This window comes from Mastigoproctus giganteus, chromosome 6 (genome assembly GCF_048544385.1).
Source record: "Mastigoproctus giganteus isolate SK-2022 chromosome 6, ASM4854438v1, whole genome shotgun sequence".
NCBI classification, from domain to species: domain Eukaryota; kingdom Metazoa; phylum Arthropoda; class Arachnida; order Uropygi; family Thelyphonidae; genus Mastigoproctus; species Mastigoproctus giganteus.
In genome coordinates, this window is record NC_143580.1 from 233,754,183 (window position 1) to 233,776,507 (window position 22,325).

General features: G+C 36.2%; 1 protein-coding gene across 1 annotated transcript in view; it reads right to left on the minus strand.

Moving 5' to 3' along the window:
- Positions 1-22,325, minus strand: part of LOC150085093 (protein FAM50 homolog) — a 35,033-nt gene that overhangs the window by 7,157 nt on the left and 5,551 nt on the right. The window contains exons 3-5 of the mRNA XM_090375767.1: positions 15,048-15,173; positions 8,351-8,755; positions 2,061-2,189 (exon numbers count right to left, since the gene is read on the minus strand). Coding sequence (XP_090231893.1) covers positions 2,061-2,189; positions 8,351-8,755; positions 15,048-15,173 — 660 coding nt within the window. The remainder of the gene's footprint in view (positions 1-2,060; positions 2,190-8,350; positions 8,756-15,047; positions 15,174-22,325) is intronic.

A 22,325-nucleotide genomic window follows, 5' to 3' on the forward strand; every position in this document is an offset into this window, starting at 1 on the left:
CAATAGATTTTGTTTAAAAGATTTGATTACGATTTGTACAATCTACCCAAGATAAAATAAATACCTGTGTTATAAGCTTTTAATTATTTTCCCTAAGTCTTGAGAAAATCGGTTTTAAGAGTAAACTTCGGTTAAACTCGGTTTTGAAATTTCTCGGTTTTATGCAAGCCCTACTGCACACCATGAACCTGCAGTATCACATTTACTAGTTCGTACTGTGATGTGTGCCACCAGGTGCAGAATAGCCAACTGCTAAAACATGGGGATGGTCATAATGTTTTGACTGGACAGTATATACTATTAAGTCTCATAACAGTATATATTGTCTGAAACAGGAATAGTGAGAGATGGTATGCCAGAGAAGGTTGAGGGATTCATCAACTTCATGAAGGCCAGATACATCATCTCTTATAAAATATCTTCATCTGCAAGGCAAAGAGTCAAATCCAATCCATTAGGAGGACTGTCCATCATATGAGACTGTAAGAAATTGGAAAATATAGTTCAGGTGTGGGCAAAGCAGCATGCATGAAGACCCAAGAGAAGGAAGGTCCACCTCAGTCACAGACCCTGTCACTGCAGCTAAAGTCTACTATCTAGTCCTTGAAAACAGCTGTGCAACTATAAATGTGATAATAAACAAAGTGAACATTAGCCATGGGACTGTTTGCACCATAAGGCATGAGTTCCAGCACATATTTAAAGTGGCAGTCTGATGGGTTCTGAGATTAACATTAGCAGAGGCATATGATGCAAGAAAGCAAGCTTATACAGCATCAGCTAAAAAAGAAACCTTCCCAAGTCCCCAGCTTAAAAAAAAAAGAAACCTTCCCATGTCACCCATCTGTCACTCCAAATGTTTGTCTAGTTCGGCCTTAAATTTATTTAATATCAACTTCCACAACATCAATGGAAGTCTGTTCCAGCAATCAACTACCTGCTGGCCAAAGGCAATCTTCTGCACATCTATTCTACAACTGTCTTTCCTCAATTTGAATCTACGCCTCCTCAGGTTCTTAATCTGAGCAAGTGGAAGTATCCCAAAAGCATCAAGATTGCTCAAACTATTCAAGGCCTTATACATCTCTCTTGGTAAGAATTGTTGACACCTCAAAATCTCATCAGGAAAGAGTGTTACACACAACTGTTTGAGCTTTATAAAAAGAATAGAATTTTGGCGATTTTTTGACCAAATTGCAATGGATGAATGGTGGATACAACATAATGACTCAGAAACAAAATAGATGAGCAAACAATAAAAATATTCATTTTTGCCAACACCCTCCCCCCAAAAAAGCCAAGGTTGAACTCTTTGCCAGCAGGGCCAGTCTTCTGAGATTCTAAAGGTATCACCAGTATCTCTTACCTCAAAAAGGCAACAGCATCACTGGGAAGTACTACAGAAACCTCCTGGGAAAGCTAAGAGAAGCTAACAAGTTGAACGGGAAGCTATTCAAAGTTATTCACCCTCTTAGCTGATAATGCTCCTGCACAAAATGCTGCTCCAGGTGTAGCTTTGAAAATCTGCAGCACCAAACTTATTCTCGATACCTCTCGCCTTCAGACTTTTCCTCTTCCCTAATGAAAAATCCATTATGGAGCTGAAAATTTCAGGCTGACAAGGTAATGAATGAAGTGGATGCATGGTTTTTCTTCTCAAAATGAGGGGCTCTATTCAAGAGTCCTGAAAGAGCTTTTCCACAGATGCAAAAAAATTTAGCTCTAGAAGCTAGCTACACAAAAAAAGGATGAAACTACCATCCAAGTTTCATATCCATAATTAAAAATTTCTAGATAATTTCTATATACTTATTGACCATCCCTCATATAATTATGTTTTGTTTTAATTGTAATGACCAGTGTATCTAATTTTCATAATTTTAAGTGAATTTTTTTAGTGATAAATGTAATAACAGTATATCACCCATTAATATACTCTACTAAAAGTAAATACATTAAAAACGCTGACCCCATATAATAATGGGAAAAGGAGAGAACAAAAAAAAAAGAAAAAAAAAAAAAGCAAATACATTACTTAGTAAACAGCAACTCAGATATACCTGAAGGAACTGGTAGATGCTATTGCCCTTTTTCATTTTGACACTACGTCTATGGCCTGATCCATCCCAATAACTGAAAGTAATTTCGATTTCTTCATTCTTTAATTTTTCTTGTTTCTGAACCCATTCCTATAAAAATAAAAGTTTTTAGACTATTTCTTTGACTTAAAAAGGATGAAGAAAAGTGATTATTTATAATTGCTTTTCTTCAACCTTTTGAAAAATATAAATCCTTTCTGAATACCATAAAACATAAACTGTTAAGTTATAAATTATTAACTACTTAGTAAATTTTGCAAATTTTTGAAAATTAAACAAATTACTTTTCTAAAGGTCACATTTCATTTTATTTTTTGAAAAATAAAATGACATTTATTTTTAAATAGCTAAATATTAAAAAAAAAAAGGGTGGGGGGGGGGAGTCAAAAAGTAAGGTTTCCTCTTTCACACCCAGTAACAAGCAATCATAGTTGGCTGTAACTCAAAGATCTGTTAGTATGTGGTCATACCAGTAGTCAACTTTATATGCAAATTAGTTCACAAAATACAAGATGCAGCAGTATTAATTGGAATATGATGACCATACTGAATATGTGTATACCAACAGAGGTGTAAGCAGTAATTTTTTCTGTGGGCAAAACACGCCTCACTAGTGGCAATTCACTGAGAGCTTCCGGCTGTGTACAGCCCAATGTCATGTCAGTGCAAGCAAATCATTCAAACATGCCAAAGCTATCAATGCAGCAAGGAAGCAGACAAATGCCTCTTACATGGTTGAAAAATATAAATCTTAAATGCCTCATCACACTGGATCAGTAGCATCAGGAGACACTTCCTCATCCTATAGCTCTGAATTAGTGCAGTGTGACATCTTTTCCCACATTTGAAAGGGCATCTGTGAGGCAAACATTACCACCAGATGAAAATGTCTAAGAGATGGCAACTACAGCATCAGAACGTGACTTTTGCCATTATGGCTTTGAGGGTTTGATCTATGATAAGTGTGGAGACTTTGTTCAAAATTAGTTTAAGGATGTATCTTTATCAAAAACATGGGTACTTCAATGTAATAAAAAAGATAGAAACCTTATGTTTTCTTCCATGTACATATGAATGTGTGCGTGCACACACATGCTTATAAAAATGTGATACCTAACAAAAGATAAGGAATATAAACAGAAATAAAAAGCAAATGCAGTGGCTTAGCCAGAGTAGGGTCAGCAGGTACACTGTACCCACACGCAGAAATCTGGTATTGTGCCATTTTTTTAGAAAGCAAATGGTGTCTTTATTTGTGAATTGCGAATACTTTCACACTAGTGAATTGCAGAAACTAGTTCCTGTTGGATCAGCGCATCCTGCTTTGGAGATTGTAGCTGTGTTGCCTGATGCACAGAAGTGAGCTCTGGCATCGATTTGGACAGCTGAGAGCTTGATGAGCCCCTCATATTAATTTTTGACAATGGCATCTTACCCTAAACCTGATTTGGACAGCTGAGAGCATGATGAGACCCTCATATTAATTTTTTCAATGGCATCTTACCCTAAACCATCTTACCCTAAACTCTCATAGATGCCCATCAGAATGCTGAATTGGCACCTAATTTCTTCACAGTCTCTGCAACTAGCACACACAAAAACATCCTCCTTGGCTAGATTGTGTCCTGTTCTAGAAAGGTCAGCAAACAATTCACATTTGACACATTTTTTTAGACTGTGATGTGTTGGAGAATCACACACCCTTTAGTTCTCCCCCAAGCCACAGCACTCATGTTACTCTGTGCCCATTGCTTTGCTGCTCTAGTTATATAACAATTAAGTCATGATTCCGTTTAAGTATAATTTAAATAACAATGAAATTTAGTAAGATTAATAAATTTTACTGATTAATTGATAATACTGTACTAATCTAACAGATTTCTAATACAGTGCTACGTATTTCGCTATCTAGTTTTATGTTAAACCTTATGCTATGAAGTTTGGGATTTGAGTTATGCTATTCTGCATTGTATAACAATGCCGGCAAGTTACAAATGTAAAATCTACGGACACTAAGTATTAACTTTCAAAGTCACTATCTAAATTCAAAATAAACCACAGAGCTTGACTAGAACTATAAAGCTACTTATATTAGTAATAATACTTATAGAAACTAATTTAGTATAACAATTAAGTCAATAAAATGACTAAATATAAACTTAATGTTCGCGGTAGCTGCAAAAATCTTGGCCAACACAGTAGCATTAGCATTAGTAGAGGCATTTGATGCAAGAAAGCAAGCTTATGCAGCATCAGCCAAAAAAAAAAAAAAAAAACCCCACTTCCACTTCACCCCTCTGTTCATTCAAAATACCTGTCCAGCTGAGCCTTAAACTTATTTAGGCTATCAACCTCCACCACAAGGGATGGAAGTCTGTTCCACCAACCAACCACCCGCTAGCTAAAGGCAAATTTCCGCACGTCTATCCTACATCTGTCTTTCCTCAATTTGAATTTATGCCCTCTCAGGTGATTTTTCTGAGCTAGAGGAAGAATCCCATCAGCATTGAGCATGCTTAAACCATTCAAGGCTTTATACACCTCTATCAGATCACCTCGCTGGTGCCTAGTCTCCAGACACTGTGTAATAACCTCGTTACCTATTTCTATGATACAGGGACACATATTGTACCTTATGTGGGTCTACGTCTGAACATATTCTATGATGATACAGAACTAAGGCCAGAAATGTAAAAGGCCAAAAATGAGTGTAGTGCTTTGTTTGTGCAGTGCGTGTGTTTTGTGTTGTGTTATTTAGTTGTTTCTGTCCACTTTGCTACTAGGAAGTAGCAATCATTGTTGTGACCACTGCTTCCCAGTACCTATCCATGCCACAAGGAGGTGGGAAGCAACTCTTTTATGCACCGCTCATAGGGGGGAAAGGTTGAAAATGCCCACAGTGACTCCCCACGAACGACAAAGTGAATACAGACAATGAAAAAAATTGCCAGAATATTGGAAGAAAAAAAATATAAATAAAATAATAAAGAAATAAAAAAGAACAAAATACAAAAATATAAATAATAATAAAAAAAATAATAATAATATTAGCACTCTGTTGGGAAGTGCCGGCAATATCCCACCTCTGAAGAGGTCAGCCATGCACAGATGCTCTTACATACAGATGCACTTTGACAGAATCACTTTCATACTAGAAAAGAAAAGAGGGGAAAAAAAAAGATAAGTTAAAAAAAAAAAAAAAAAAAAAGGAGAATTAATAGGGGAATTAATTTTGCCATGCACTGGCTAGCAAATCCACGCACCCACCAGAGGTTGTGCAATGTCATGGCTGCCGGCAAATCTTGCACCAATGGTAGCCCATGCAAATAGCAAATAGCAAAATTTATCACCATGCAAATAGCAATGACAGCAGGTAGAGTCTATAAACAGGTGATTTTAAAGAGACAGTACGATATAATGGACAGGTGTGTATGTTTTCAGTCTTCAGTTGCACCAAAAGCAGATATCTCTATCACCAAGATCTAAGTAGCGCAACTTTGTGTTTAGAGATCTATGGCATGTTATAATGTATGATGTGAAAAGACGGTTGAAATTATTTTTGATTATCCTTAACAAGGACAAATGATAAGTCTGGAATAAAGTTTTTATGACAGTTCTGGCTATAATCTTTGGTGGGATCAACCAGCATTCAATTTTTATGTTTTGAAACTGAAGTGGGATATTTTTTTGAATGTGATATCTAAAACCTTTAAGGCAGTGTAAAGATTCAAAGGAAGGGTCTTATTAACTAGGTGGTGACTGCAATCACCTGAAGGGCTGAGGTAGGAACAGTTCTGCATGTCCTGTTGAGAATATTCTTTGAAAAATGCACCTGAACTGTAACAAGAGCATTTTTAAATCATATGCAAGCACAGTAAGCTACAACTGGAATAAACACTGATTTGTAAAGTATTCTTAAAGTGTTGTTCTGAAAGCTCCAGTCATTCCTTAAGTTCTAAGGGTCAATGCTGCAATTTTTTTTTATTTTATTACACAAATTCTATATATGAAGCAGAAAAGCAAGATGATCATCTATCAATACACCAAGATGAAAGAGTTCAAAGGCAAAAGTTGCCTTTGAACTTGACAGTTGGAGGTCTGGCATAACTTAATTTATCACCAAAAACCATCATTTCCATCTTGGAAACAGAAACTGTAAGCTTATTTTGTTCAGTCTAATTTTCAAGTTTTGCAAGATAATCATCTATCAATAAACCAACTTGTTTATGAGGTGCCACTAAAGGCAAAGAGTTACCTTTTAACTTGACAGTTGGAGGCCTGGCATAACTTAATTTATCACCAAAAACAACCATTTCCATCTTGGAAACAAAAACTGTAAGCTTATTTTGCAAAGTGCAATTTTCAAGTCTTGATAAGATGATATTTGCTTGCATCTCCATATAGTGTCTACAGCTGCTAAAAGCTAAAACTGTAAGATCATCCGCATAAGCTACCATCCAAACAGTCAGAAGATTATGATGCCCAGACGGTCGGTCATCCATTACCAAATTCCATACCAGGGACCCAAAATTGACCTTTAAGAACAATCACAAGAAACAGGTCAAAGAACAGATTAGTGTCTTGTCTGTACAATAATCAAATGATCCGAGAAATAACTGTTAATTAGACGGCAAAAGAGTTAGGGACATTTAGCAATTCAAAACACTGGGCCACCAAAAAGGAGTCAAATGATGCCCCTAAAAATGATGATATCATGCATTTAAAGGCTGAATTTTGGATAATTTTGATCATTCTGTACAGGGAATTCTCACAATCCCTTCCTGGTCAGAATTCAAAAGGTAATTTGGATGAAGTGAAGGGAACTGTTTAATAAAATTAAATCAAGTGCCCTGGACTTGATTTAATTTAATCAATTAAATCAAGTCCAGGGCACTTGTCTTTCTTCATGGAGGCAATAACAGTGTTCAGCTCATCGGGAGTGAAAGGTGGTTAGATTCAGAGCAGAAACAACTATTATTCATTGAACAGAATTCCTAATGGAAAATGGAGTCCAGGGAAGAATTACCTTCATGAAACAGGTGGTCCAAAATTTTACTTATAGTGTTCTGATAAGGGTGTCCCTCCCATCAGTTAACAATACTGACTATATCTCCAGAAAAGATCTTATTTTTGCCAATTTTATAAATTAATCCCAAAGGATTTGAGTTTCCAGATTCACAAAAAAAAAAAAAAAAAAAAAAAAACTTTTGCCAAGAATTGAGTTTACTGTTAATATTGCTTTCATGGATTGTTTTTTTAATTGTATTATATTTAAGACAGAGATTTTTAGGAAATTCACATGACAAGGTTCTATTTCACTTAGCTCTTTGGATTGCAGACATGCAGGATGGACTTGGCATCTCAGAATAGTCAGGACGAGTCCACCAGGAATTTGTCTTAAGAGCTAAAACTTTTCTTTTAGTAGAATTGTAGAGTGCATTCTGAATTGTTTTTTGAATTGCTAAGGTCATGACTTCAACATCAAGATTAAAAAAAAGTATTAGGGATATTGTCTTCAAATGTATTAAGAATGATGTCATTAAACTTATTCCAGAGAACATTTCTTAGGGAATAGCCAGTCAGGTTAGCAGGTGGTGAAGCTCTATGCCAAGAGAATTTAATGTTAAAAGCAATAATTCCATGGTCGGTGATTGTCCGACATCGGAAAACATAAAAAAAAAAACAAAAAAAACCTAGTTTGTTGCTAATAAGGCATCAATATTCATATGCCCCAACGAATTACAGAATATGAAAGGTTTTCCATGTTAGTTGAGGATGTGCAGTTGACGTGTAGAGATCAAATCTTCAAAAAGGCAACTTCTTGAATCAGTAACAGGACAGGGTAAACCACATGGTAGACTTAGAGTTGTCATCCATAAGAATGAGTAAGTAGACAATTTTACATATCACTAGAGGTACCTCCGTAGCCAGGTGGGCAGGAGCAGCAGTGCGTAGCACACGCTTCTTGATTAGACCGGGGTTTGAGCCCGTGACCACCAAATATGGAGGATGCAGAAAGGGAATGACCACCGCATATCCCCGGAGCAATATGGCCTTAGTTGCTAATGCTCCTAAAAACCAAATAACATATCACTAGAAATGCACAGTCCAGAAATATGTAAATAATTATCTCAGATAAAATGATTGCATTAACTATTCTTGTCACAAAACTATTTTAGGATACATTATATGAAAACAAACAAAATTCAATTTCAAAATTTTTAAACTATTTAAAAAAAATAATACCAAACCTGACGCAGTTCTTCTCTTAACCTTCTTTCATCCTCTTCCCTTTCTCTATCAGGCAAGAAACTTGTGTCAACGTCTGGATTCTTACCAATTTTTTTCTTCTTTTTTCTGGGTTCTTCCATATCCAGATAATCACTTGACTCCTCAGAGTCAAAGTCATTTCTCTCAACTTTATAAGAGTTTCTATCATTAGAATCAGAGCTCCCATGATTTTCATGACCATCATTATTATCATTAACCACTTCATCAATTTCAACTTTCTCATCCTCCATATCATTATTCTCTTCTTCCTCTTCCTCTTCTTCTTCTTCTGCATCCACTTCCTCAACCTTTATTTCTTGTTGTTGTTGTATTTTTTCTTCTTCATCTTCTTCATCATCATCCATTCTAAATGATAGAGCAGCAATCTGAATAATAATTTATGCATCAATGATGTTATTAACATGATTAATAATCACAAAACCTTAACTAAAACTAACTTCAATTTTAATTTTAAAAATAAATTTAAAACATTTTCAAATTTTCAAACTAATTAAAAAAAAAAAAAAAAAGAAAAATAGTAACAGACCTCATGCAATTCTCTACCTTCTTTCATTAGCATCCTTTGTCTTTGTACTATATACAGAGTGTTTTGGGACTAATCTGCCATACTTTGGAAGGTGACAGCAAGCAAAAAAAAAATGTTAATACAACCGTGAGCCAATTTTAAACTACTGCAGAGTATAGCAAATCAATCCATTACTAACTGCAGCACATCTGTCTTGCATGTAATCCGACAGATGGTAGCACTGCTGAAGCTATTACTTCTTTATTATTATTTAAGTTGGTTCTGATCCAAGGGAAGTATTTTATGTAATACAGTGATACAATATGGTAAAAATGCAAAATTCCTTTTTGCATTATTTCACTAAATTAATTGACAGTTCATGCCCACTGAATTTATGATTGCATTTATGCATTCTGTATAAGTAACAAAAGAATGGCAGTTGAAGAATAGTGAAGAAGCTTTCCAAATTGCCAAACCTAAAGAGGAAAGTGTTGTAGCATAAAATAGAAATCAATGAAAATTGGGATCTGTTTCACATAACCAAGAACATGTAGTAAAATGGGCTGTTGCTGTAGAAGAGTGCATACTAGACACAGTTCAACATCACCCATTACCAGTGTTTCAAGAATTTACAACCAAATTGGTGAATCCATATTATGTGTATGACAAACCAGACCATTTGCAATGTGTGTTGGCTCTTCAACTACATGATTATGATATTCATATTCAATTTTGCAAGTGAATGATTCCGCATTGCTGGATGCATGCTGTGTAATGATAAAACATAATTCAAACAAGGCAGAATTTGTGATAGACAAACTTCTCACTTATGGTCAATAAGTGAGAAGTTTGTCTATCACAAATTATCCTCACAGTACCACTGAAAGCAATCACCAACAGTTAAAGAGTGTTTTTGAACATCTTTAACTGATGGTAATATGGACCTATTGATGAACAATTGCCACCTTTGATGCATGACATGCATCTGTGAAAAGGTGTAAGATATTCTTTTATCACAACAGGGCACCTCCATATTCAGGCTGCTAAGTTATGGCTTACTTGAACACAGATTAAAGAAATCATTACAGAAAGTATTACAGCAATCATTACAGGAAGCTGGTCCAATACATTAGCTTCCAAAATTTCAAACATAACTGCACTTCATTTTTTCTTTGTCTTATAGGCCATCCAAAGTATATGAGTAAATATGGCCAGCCCTCTTCAGGCTAACTTAAAAAACCAACCATACAAAATGTAAATTTTGAGTTAAAAATGCAAACTGACAGAGCTGAAGCTAATGCAAATATATAAAATAAACTACTAAAGAAAATAATCAAACATAAAATAAATAAAATTTTTTTTCTTATTTGAAGGTATTATTTGGCAGACGATCACAGTCCATTAGTAACTTTTTCTTTTTGCTCTTATCTCCCTCACCCCCTTTTTGATGTTATACTTACACAATCTTCAGCATGGTTAGCCCTCCCTTTATTATTGCCTTCTTTTAAGTTAATAGCTATCATTTATTTAACTAATGTTAATTGATATTGTTTCACTTATTTTATTTATTTAATTTTATTTGATTACTTTCTTTAGTAGTTTGATTTGGTAATTTTATTTTATTTTGCATATTTGCACTAGTTTCAGCTCTGTAGATTCATCATCGGTCAGTCAACTAATTTACATTTCATACGATAGGTTTTTTAAGTTAGCCTGAAGACAGCTGGCTGTATTTGCGTTCACATTTTCTGTAGATTAGTTAATTCTCTTGGTTTGGTCTGCCACAGGTCATATAGGGGCACCAGTAACAGGTGTAGGTATTCACCTGAAGAAATCATGTCCCTGATACTACTATTCTTTTACCTCTTTCTTTTATTTGGCAGTCTGCTTTTGTCTTTGAGGATGGATTTCTTTAGTCTTTTGGTAACATAGATCACATCATTGTGCCAACCTTGCAAAGAGCTCAGGGTTTTTTCTGTGAAAGTAAGCTTTCATTGTTTAATTAATTTGATTGGTTTGTTAATCAGTATTTTTTTTTTTTTTTTTTATTATGGTAACAGTAGTAGTAGTTACCTAAATATGTAGTGTGCTGGAGTTTCAGCATTATTAGTTTCACATCATCTAAGAATAACCAATTCAATTAAACTGTTTGTTTAATTGGCATAATAAAATAAGCAAGAAGCCAGTGTAGAACACATGGTGTTCTACACTGGTTCTTGCTTATTTTATTAATTTTGTTGAGCAGTGTAGAACACATGGTGTTCTACACTGCTCAACAAAATTAACGGAATGATTTTCATGAATATTTTATTGTGAACAGTGTCACCGAAGGTGAATATTTGATATAATAGGCATCAAATTCCAAGTATCCAATAGAAATCGATTTATCACCGTACAGAGCTGCACATTATGCAAATTATTCATGCCTATAAAAACACAGGAGGTTGCGACCACATCACTTCATTCCTGTTTTTTGGCTTGCACAGTGGGATAACCACACCTCCATACGACTTGAAGCCATGCAGTCACAGGGAGAGGGTGGCACTGCAGAAGAAGCACTGCAGGATCATCTAGACAAGACTTCAGTTATAGATCAGACACAGCATGGTTTTGTTAAGGGGAAGTCTTGCCTGACCAATTTTATTGGATACTATGATGCAGTAGCCGAGTGGGCAGGAGCGGGAGTGCAGTAGCACACGCTCTTTGAGTAGACCGGGGTTCAAGCCCCTGCCTGCTGAATACGGTCGATCTGCCAACCCGCACTGGACCAGCGTGGCAGATTATGGTCCATTTCCCTCAGCATGAATTGTTGAGGAGGCTTCCACCCTGCAGTGGGTTGATAATGGCTGCACTTTATTTATTTTATTTTATGATGCAGTCACAAAAGAACTGGATGCAGGGAATAACTTTGATATTATATACTTGGACCTTAGAAAGGCTTTTGATACTGTTGCACATGGAAGACTGCTGCACAAATAGGAGCAGTGTGGCATTGGAGGCAAATTGCTGCTATGGATAAAGGGGTGATTGAGGGGGAGAAGACAGAGACCGGTAATCAATGGACACTGCTCATCGTAGACTAATGTTATCAGGGTTCAGTGTTGGGTCCATTATTGTTTTCTGTATTTATAAATGATATTGATGATGGTATATCAAGCTTAATGTCCAAGTTTGCAGACGATACGAAGGTTGGCAGGGTTGTCAAGGACACTACTGACACTATGCTGCTGCAACAGGATCTGGAAAGGTTGAGCAGATGGGCTGAGAGGTGGCAAATGAAGTTTAACATTGACAAATGTAAAGTACTACATATGGGAAACAGCAACCCCAGAGCAACGTATCAACTCTGTGGTACTACACTGACAGTGGTAGAGAATGAAAGGGACCTGGGGGTGGTTGTGCAGGCAGATATGAAGTTTTCTGAGCAGTGCAGACGGGCTACAAGAGTAGCTCATGGTGTGTTGTCAATGATATATAGGAATTTTTCTAGCAGGGATAAGGAGGTGATTATTCCCTTGTATAAGGCAATGGTCAGGCCACACCTAGAGTACTGTATACAGGTCTGGAGGCCTCATTTCAAGAAGGATGTAGAGCTGCTGGAACGAGTACAGAGAAGGGCAACAAGATTAGTGAATGGAACAAAGGGGTGCTCTTACGAAGAAAGGCTTAAGTTTTGCAAATTACAGTGTCTGGAGACTAGGCACCAGCGAGGTGATCTGATAGAGGTGTATAAAGCCTTGAATGGTTTGAGCATGCTCAATGCTGATGGGATTCTTCCTCTTGCTCAGAATAATCACCTGAGAGGGCATAAATTCAAATTGAGGAAAGACAGATGTAGGATAGACGTGCGGAAATTTGGCTTTAGCCAGCGGGTGGTTGGTTGGTGGAACAGACTTCCATCCCTTGTCGTGGAAGTTGATAGCCTAAATAAGTTTAAGGCTCAGCTGGACAGGTATTTCGAACGAACAGAGGGGTGAAGTGGAAGTGGTTTTTTTTTTTTTTTTTTTGGTTAATGCTGCATAAGCTTGCTTTCTTGCAGCAAATGCCTCTACTAATGCTAATGCTAACTTCAGGGCAAAAAGGTATGATGTCCTGTCATCAACTGTCTCCTGTGGTTGCAGTGGCCACAGATGAAAACATTTCCAACTGGACTGTGTTAAGAAGATTTAACTCATGTAGATGCTTCGTATCCGATTAACTCCAAACCACTGCAGATCTTGTTGAAACTGGTGACATGAACATGTGATTTGGAGCCCTGACAAATGGGATACAGTTCTGTATGATGAGTACCGTTTTAGCCTAAAAACAGATAAATGGACATTATTTCAACTGGAGACAACGGGGAATAACCTATCATCCTTCTAACATCAGAGAAAGGAACACTTATGGTAAAGACAGTGTTTTCATGTGGGGCGGAATAGCGTTCAATAGTTACATCCCTTCATGTTTTTGTTAGGAGTGCCATAATTGCGCACAGGTATCGAGAACAGATCCTTGAACCCTATATGCAACTTTTTAGGGGTGTAGTTGGTCCAGATTTCTTTCATGCACAACAATGCCACTGCACAAAGAGTTCAAGTGGTACAGGAATATCTTGAGACTAAAGATATCCAAAGATTGCCATTGCCAGCATGATCACCAGATTTAAATCAAATTGAACATATGTGGGATGCCCTTGGACATTGCAATGAATGCCGACAGCCAACAGCTCAGTCACTTGGTGAGCTAAGGTCTGTACTGATGGAAGAATGGGATTTGTTGCCACAGAATCTTATAGACACCCTGATATTGAGCATGGTTCATTACTGTCAAGCATGTTTAACATATGCCACACTGATGTCATATGACCATATTTTTGAGTATCTTGTATTGACTTCTGCAATGTGACCTTTTTCTGGTAAATCTTATGCAAACCCTATAAATGTCCCTTATACCTATCCAAAGTTTCTTGCTGTCTCCTCATTTCATCATTATTCTATGTTATGCCACCATACCATATTTTGTCCCATTTCATCACAAGCTGCACGAGTTACACGTTTTCTATATGTTCTGTTAATTTTCAGAATTTTGCACATAAAGAGAAGGAATGATTGTCCCTCTTTATAACAAAATAGTGAGAACACAATTCCATTATTGTATATAGATCTGAGGTCAGATCTAAAGAAAGATATAGAACTTCTAGAAAAGGTGCAATCATTTTGGCAGAGTACTAAGCATCATGAATATATGAGGAACTAAGCATATGAGAATAAGAGAAACCAAGCATATGAGAATAAGAGAAACCAAGCATATGAAAATATGAGGAACTAAGCATATGAGAATAAGAGAAACTAAGTATATGAAAAAGGAACTAAGCATATAAGGAACAGCTTAAAAGATGCAGCCTGCAGAGTTTAGCAATTAGACACCTTGGGGGGGGGGGGGTGATTGAAGTGTATAGGCCCTGGAGGATTAATATGAAAAATGAGGGAGGAATATCTCACTGATGAACAGAGCAAGGACTAGAGTGCACAACTATAAAAGCTTAGGGAAGAACAGTAGACTAGACCTTATGAAGTTTACCACTGGACAGCATGTGAAATCCAAATTTATAGATCGTAAAAAAAAAAAAAAATTCAAGGCAGAATTGGATAAGCATTTTTTGATGTTGGAAATAATGAATTCTAACCCATTGGTAGATGCCAAATAAGTTTGCTTCCATGCATTATTATGCCAGTTTTAATACTAATAACGATGAAAAATAGCTTCAAATCAGAACTAATAAAAAGTGTTGCAGGAGAAAAATCTCATAATTTTTTTTTTTAAACAAGCAAAAATAAAATGCTATTAACAGCAGGAAAAATAAAAATTAAAAACAAAAATTTGTATACCTGCAGAAGATAATATAATATCAATTTGGAATTATTTAAATATGTGCCAATAATACCACACAATTTCTCTATAAAATTATGTATGCAAGAAAATCACAACTGAAAAGTCTTAACTGTTTTAATTAACATTAATCGTAACATGGAATCAATATCAGATACAGGGCATAAAATATATGCTAAAATACTAAGAAAAACTATGAAAAATTTTATATAATAAAAAGTTAAAAATAATTAGATTTAATTTAATACAGTAATAACCAAACGAAACAAAATAAACTTCACCTGTCTTTGCTGCCTTTCTTTGGCTTCTCTCTTTTCTTGAATTTCTCTCTGTCTTTGTAATTCTTTCTCATGTTGCTTCTGTGCCAATTGTCTTTCTCTTTCTTTTATAACATCTTCTTGTTTGGCCTAAGGTGCACAAAAATAAGGTTATAGATATATACATTCTCATAACACATGATTAATATGGCACCTAACTTAATATTAATGATTTGTATTCTTACTTAATACTTTATTATATATATATATACATATATATATATATATATAAAAGAAGCTTTATTAGACTTCTGATTATTTTATCTAAATTATTTCATCCAGGTTTTTTTTTTTATTCTTATTTGCTTTCACCACTTTCTGTGGTCACAGATTCCTGTTCATTAACAAATATAGTGTTTGCCATTTAGCCTTGTGATAATTCACGGGCTTGGATCTACAGCCAGTCTCTTCAATGGTTTCTAAATTATTTCTTTTAGGTCTTATTTTATTATTTTTTCCAGCTTTTTCCTCGTGTGCCAGTATTTAATTTTATAGTTTCACAGTCACAGTCAGAATATTTATATTGTTCCCATTCCCAAAAGTTAACCACCAAATACTGCTTTGAATTTAGCCAGACTCGCTTCCTATAGGTCAACTTTATGATATCCAGTCTTCTATTATTCCCTGAAATTTTATATTTATGTCCACTTGTTCTTGTCCCACATATGAGATCTCAGACCATTCTCATTTTTTATTTAACCTCTTTAGTGCCTCAGTCAGATCTCTCCATATATGTCTAGTTGTTAAAATTTGCAGTCCATACCATTCTAAGCCATTCGGCATATTCACATTGATTGCATTCATCACTAATCTGATCACCCTTCTCTGAACCCTCTCCAGAATTACATCTTTTAGGTGCAGTTTCCACACTGAATACAATATTCCAAATGTAGCATGATTACAAATGCTTTCTATAGGAAATAACATAATCATAATCTTTTTAGCATTAGCATTATAGTAGAGGCATATGATGCAAGAAAGCAAGCTTATGCAGCATCAGCCAAAAAAAAAAAAAAAAAAAAACCCTTCCACTTCACCCCTCTGTTCGTTCGAAATACCTGTCCAGCTGAGCCTTAAATTAAGATTTCTCTTGTCTTTAGCATTAGTAGAGGCATTTGATGCAAGAAAGCAAGCTTATGCAGCATCAGCCAAAAAAAAAAATAAATAAATAAATAAAAAATAACCACTTCCACTTCACCCCTCTGTTCGTTCGAAATACCTATCCAGCTGAGCCTTAAACTTATTTAGGCTATCAACTTCCACGACAAGGGATGGAAGTCTATTCCACCAACCAACCAACCACCCGCTGGCTAAAAGCAAATTTCCTCACGTTTATCCTACATCTGTTTTTCCTCAATTTCAATTTATGCCCTCTCAGGTGATTATTCTGAGCAAGAGGAAGAATCCCATCAGCATTCAGCATGCTCAAACCATTCAAGGCTTTATACACCTCTATCAGATCACCTCGTGGGTGCCTAGTCTCCAGAGACTGTAATTTGCAAAACTTAAGCCTTTCTTTGTAAGAGCACCCCTTTGTTCCATTCACCAATCTTGTTGTCCTTCTCTGTACTCGTTCCAGCAGCTCTACATCCTTCTTGAAATGAGGCCTCCAGACCTGTATACAGTACTCAAGGTGCGGCCTGACCATTGCCTTATACAAGGGAATAATCAACTTCCTATCCCTGCTAGAAAAATTCCTGTATATCATTGATAAGACACCATGAGCTACTCTTGTAGCCCGCTGCACTGCTCAGAGAACTTCATATCTGCCTGCACAATTACCCCCAGGTCCTTTTCATTCTCTATCACTGTCAGTGTAGTACCACAGAGTTGATAAGTTGCTCTGGGGTTGCTGTTTCCCATATGTAGTACTTTACATTTGTCAATGTTCAACTTCATTTGCCACCTCTCAGCCCATCTGCTCAACATTTCCAGATCCTGTTGCAGCAGCATAGCGTCAGTAGCGTCCTTAACAACCCTGCCAGCCTTTGTATCATCTGCAAACTTGGACATTAAGCTTGATATACCATCATCAATATTATTTATAAATACAGAAAACAACAGTGGACCCAACACTGAACCCTGAGGGACTCCATTAATAATATTAGTCCACGATGAGCAGTGTCCATTAATTACCACTCTCTGTCTTCTGCCACTCAACTATCCCTTTATCCATAGCAACAATTTGCCGCCAATGCCACACTGCTCCAATTTGTGCAGCAGTCTTCCATGTGCAACAGTATCAAAAGCCTTTCTAAGATCCAAATATATAATATCAAAGTTATTCCCTGCATCCAATTCTTTGTGACTACATCATAATATCCAATCAAATTGTTCAGGCAAGACCTTCCCTTAACAAAGCCATGCTGTGGTCTAAGCTATAACTGAATTCTTGTCAAGATGATACTGCAGTGCTTCTTTAACCAGTGCTTCCATTAATTTTCCTGGAACAGAAGTTAAACTCACAGGTCTATAATTACTTGTGTCAGCCTTTGATCCTCCTTTGTGAATTGGGGTTACATTTACACACCTCCAGTCTGTGGATACCTCCCCTGAGTCCAAGGAAGCTCTCATTATTATGGCTAATGGATTGCTTGCTTCCTTTGTGCCTCCTTTAATATAACTGGACAGATCCCATCCACCCCAGGTGCTTTCTTGTATTTATCTTCAACAATTTCTCCTCCACTTCACTCTCAGTTACTACAAGATTATCTAGCTTACTGCCAGAGTTTAATACATATCTGGCATTCCCTTCCCTGAATAACTCCTCATGTATGAATGTAGATGCAAAATATTAATTTAGTTTGTAACTACCTGAGCAGGATCATCAACAGTTGAACCATTGATATCAAGGGGACCAATCTGATTCATCTCCTTCCTTCTAGAGTTTACATAAGTAAAGAACTCTTTGATGTTTTTCTTTGCATCCTTTGCCAAAGGCTTCTCGTAATCTGCCTTTGCCTGCCTAACCTCCTTTGTGACTTGGTTACAGACCAGCTTATATCTATCATAGGCTTCCGTGCCACCTGTTAATTTATATGTATCCCATGCATTTTTCTTCTCTGCCACATGTCTAATTAGTTCATCTGACATCCATTTAGGCCTAAATCTTGAACAATACAGCAGACTCCTGATTTACCGGGATACTTCAAGATTCCAAAAAAAAACAAAAAAAACCAACCAGAAATCATAAAATTCAAGTAATAACTAGAATAGGTATAAACAGATATTTTGCAAGTTGTAAATAAACAACAAGAAACGGCGTTGTGAGTCGTCATGGGAGATTAGTGTACCTTTATCTTGCAACCCCCGCTGTCTTTTCACCTGGCACTCAAAAAAAACAAAAAAACATCCAAATGTTTAGTTTGTTTTAGTGCATCGTGTTGATTGTTGTGGTCCATCACACTGCAAAAGGACAAATTTTGTTTTGTTATTATAAGTCAGGAATGTCGGAATTTTTTTTTATAGTAACCTTTTTGTTTGTTTGTTTAGAAATTGCGAAAATGGTGGGCAAACGCAAAAGTTATGCTTTCAATTAAAGAAAAACTTCAAATTATTCACATGTTTGAAAACGGTACATCCGTTAATTAAATGTCTAAAGAAAGAACCATTATAATGTTGGTGACCAAACCATACAAAACATTGTAAAAAATAAGGTAAAAAAAAAAAAAAAAAAAAAAAAGAAAGGGAAGGGAGGCAGATATGAAGTTCTCTGAGCAGTGCAGACGGGCTGCAAGAGTAGCTCATGGAGTATTGTCAATGATATACAGGAATTTTTCCAGCAGGGATAAGGAGGTGATTATTCCATTGTATAAGGCGATGGTCAGGCCACACCTAGAGTACTGTATACAGGTCTTGAGGCCTCATTTCAAGAAGGATGTAGAGCTGCTGGAACGAGTACAGAGAAGGGCAACAAGATTAGTGAATGGAACAAAGGGGTGCTCTTACGAAGAAAGGCTTAAGTTTTGCAAATTACAGTGTTTGGAGACTAGGCACCAGCGAGGTGATCTGATAGAGGTGTATAAAGCCTTGAATGGTTTGAGCATGCTCAATGCTGATGGGATTCTTCCTCTAGCTCAGAAAAATCACCTGAGAGGGCATAAATTCAAATTGAGGAAAGACAGATGTAGGATAGACGTGCGGAAATTTGCCTTTAGCCAGCGGGTGGTTGGTTGGTGGAACAGACTTCCATCCCTTGTGGTGGAGGTTGATAGCCTAAATAAGTTTAAGGCTCAGCTGGACAGGTATTTTGAACGAACAGAGGGGTGAAGTGGAAGTGGGGTTTTTTTTTTTTTTTTTTTTTGGCTGATGCTGCATAAGCTTGCTTTCTTGCATCAAATGCCTCTACTAATGCTAATGCTATTAGATTTAAAATCGACATCGTAAAAAATAAATGCCTGTCCAATATACACTACTCGCATATTGGACATGTGAGTAGTGCATGGTAAGTTTTTCCTTTTTTTATCTATCACCATACTTTATACGTAGGTTGATGAACATTATTAAAATAATAAGGATGTATGAAAATGGCCAAACATCAACAAATATCGTGCAGAATTCAGATTTGTCAGTGATGTATGGTGAACACAATAAAGGAGAAAGACAGAATATGAGAAGTGTTTAAGTCAACTATAATAACCATTTTTCTTCATTCTTCTGAGGATATATGTGGTTTTTGTAATTTTGGCATATCAGGGATACAGTAGCAATATTTTATTAGTTATTCCCGAGTTATGTAAAACTCAACTTACGTAAGAAGTCCTGGAACATATCTCTTATGTATGTTGAGGACTTACTGTATTTTTGGATTAACCAGGAAATCAATTATCCGGGAATTTGTTTTTACCATCTATTCCAGAAAATCGAGAGTCTACTGTATTTCTTAGTTGGTATGAAAAGCCTAGTAGCTTCCAAGATTAATTCTTTGAATGCTTCCCATTTTCAATTTGCTGTTGGTAACATCATCAGTTGGTCCCACCATACAGAATTTAAATACTTCTCAGACCACTATAGTCACCTTTATGAAAGCAAAAACCCTTCCCTTTATCGCTGATGGTAGTTATCTCTGAGTAAATCCCACTTCAGTACACTATGATCACTGCCACCTAGTGGTCCCTTTATCTGCAGGTTCTTAATGCATGAAGAATCAACTACTGATAATCAGATCAGATCAAGAGTATTACTCCCTCTAGTTGCCTCGTGAACATGCTGTTGTAGAAAACAATCATCCAATAAATCCACAAAAGCCTTGCTAGTGTGTGAGGGACCAACCCACAAATTCCAGTCAATATCTGGGAAATTAAAATTCCTGATAATATATGTAAAGTTGAAGGATATATATATATATATAGAAAAATTAAGAATATTTGTGCATACTAGCTTATGTTTAATTATATAAAATATCCAAATAATTGCACATTGTTCTACAGACTTTTATTTCTTAATACATTAAAAGCATTAAGATATATGTTAACACATATGCATATATAACTATATAATATAGGTGTAAATACACCATAGTTAACCCATAAATTTGAACTACTTAAGTAATGTAGAATTTAATTGTATCTCATATTGTGGTTGCCTTCACAAAGAGATAGCAATATTGCACTACTTCAAAGAAATAATGCCTCTCTATTAGAGAAAACTATTGTTATTTATTTTCAGAGGATACCAACACCCAGATGATCGTTTTGAAGCTATTGGGCTTCATCATCAGTGGGCAGGCAGGTACCCTGGTAATGCAACATGCCATCACAGTTGCGAAGTTATATCCACAATATGTTATATTTCAAATCACAATATGAGAGATGCCAAAGGGTGTTGATAAACACCCTTTGGCATCTCTCATATTGTGATTTGAAATATGAGACATGTAATTTGAAAACAAAATGCACAAGGCATATTCTTATGGGTTTTGGTAATTAACTATATAATATCGGTGTAAATACACCATAGTTAACCCTTAAATTTGAACTACGTAAGTAGTGTAGAAGGCATTGTTTTAATTGTATCTCATATTGTGGTTTATGGTGTATTTACAATGATATTGCCGACTGGGCTAGCCGGGTGGGTAAAGTGCCTGCCTGGCAACCCAAAGGTCGCAGGTTTGAATCCCGCCTTGGGCTTGGATCATACTGCAAAAACCTTGGGAGGCGCATTATGGCCACAGAAGCCAATGCGCCAACAACTACCATAAAAAAAAAAAAAAAAAAACACAATGATATTATATAGTTAATTACCAAAACCCATAAGAATTATGCCTTGTGCATTTCGCTTTCAAATTACATTTTTACCAACACCCTTTGGCATCTCTCATATTGTGGATATAACTTTGCAACTGTGATGGCATGTTGCCTGCCCACTGATGTTGAAGCCCAATAGCCTCGAAACGATTGTTTGGGTGGTGGTATCCTCTGAAAATAAATAACAGTAGTCTTCTCTACTAGAGAAGCGTTATTTATTTGAAGTAGTGCAATACTGCTATCTCGTTGTGAAGGCAACCACAATATGAGATACAATTAAAACGATGCCTTCTACACTACTTACATAGTTCAAATTTATGGGGTTAACTATGGTGTATTTACACCGATATTATATAGTTAATTACCAAAACCCATAAGAATTATGCCTTGTGCATTTCGTTTTCAAATTAGCATATATATATAAAATACCTACTGTCTTCACCATATTCATCCTTGGCACCTCCGTAGCCAGGTGGGCAGGAGCAGCAGTGCGCGTAACACACGCTTCTTGATTAGACCGAGGTTCGAGCCCGTCACCACCAAATACGGAGGATGCGGAAAGGTCAGGGAATGACCACCGCATATCCCCGGAGCAATATCGCCTTAGTTGCTAATGCTCCTAAAAAAAAAAAAAAAACCAAACCACATTCATCCATCTGCATGTAATAACTCAACTCCTAGCGGATGGATTTTCATGAAATTTTATATTTGGTTTTTCAGAAAAATTTAATGAGCCTTCCCAAGTTTCATTAAAAGAGAGCCAATAAAAATCATGAAATTATTATTCTTTTGTTTGTATCATGTAATAACGTGACTCTCAATCAATGGATTTGAATGGAATTATATTTGGCTCTTTTAAAACAATTTTTTGAGCCAATCCAAATGTTAATTGTAGCTGGAGCATAGAATATTATCTTTGTTGATGTTTGCTATTTGGAGAAATGAAAGAACAATATGGCAGATGTACAGAAACAACTTGTTCTCAGTTACCACCTAA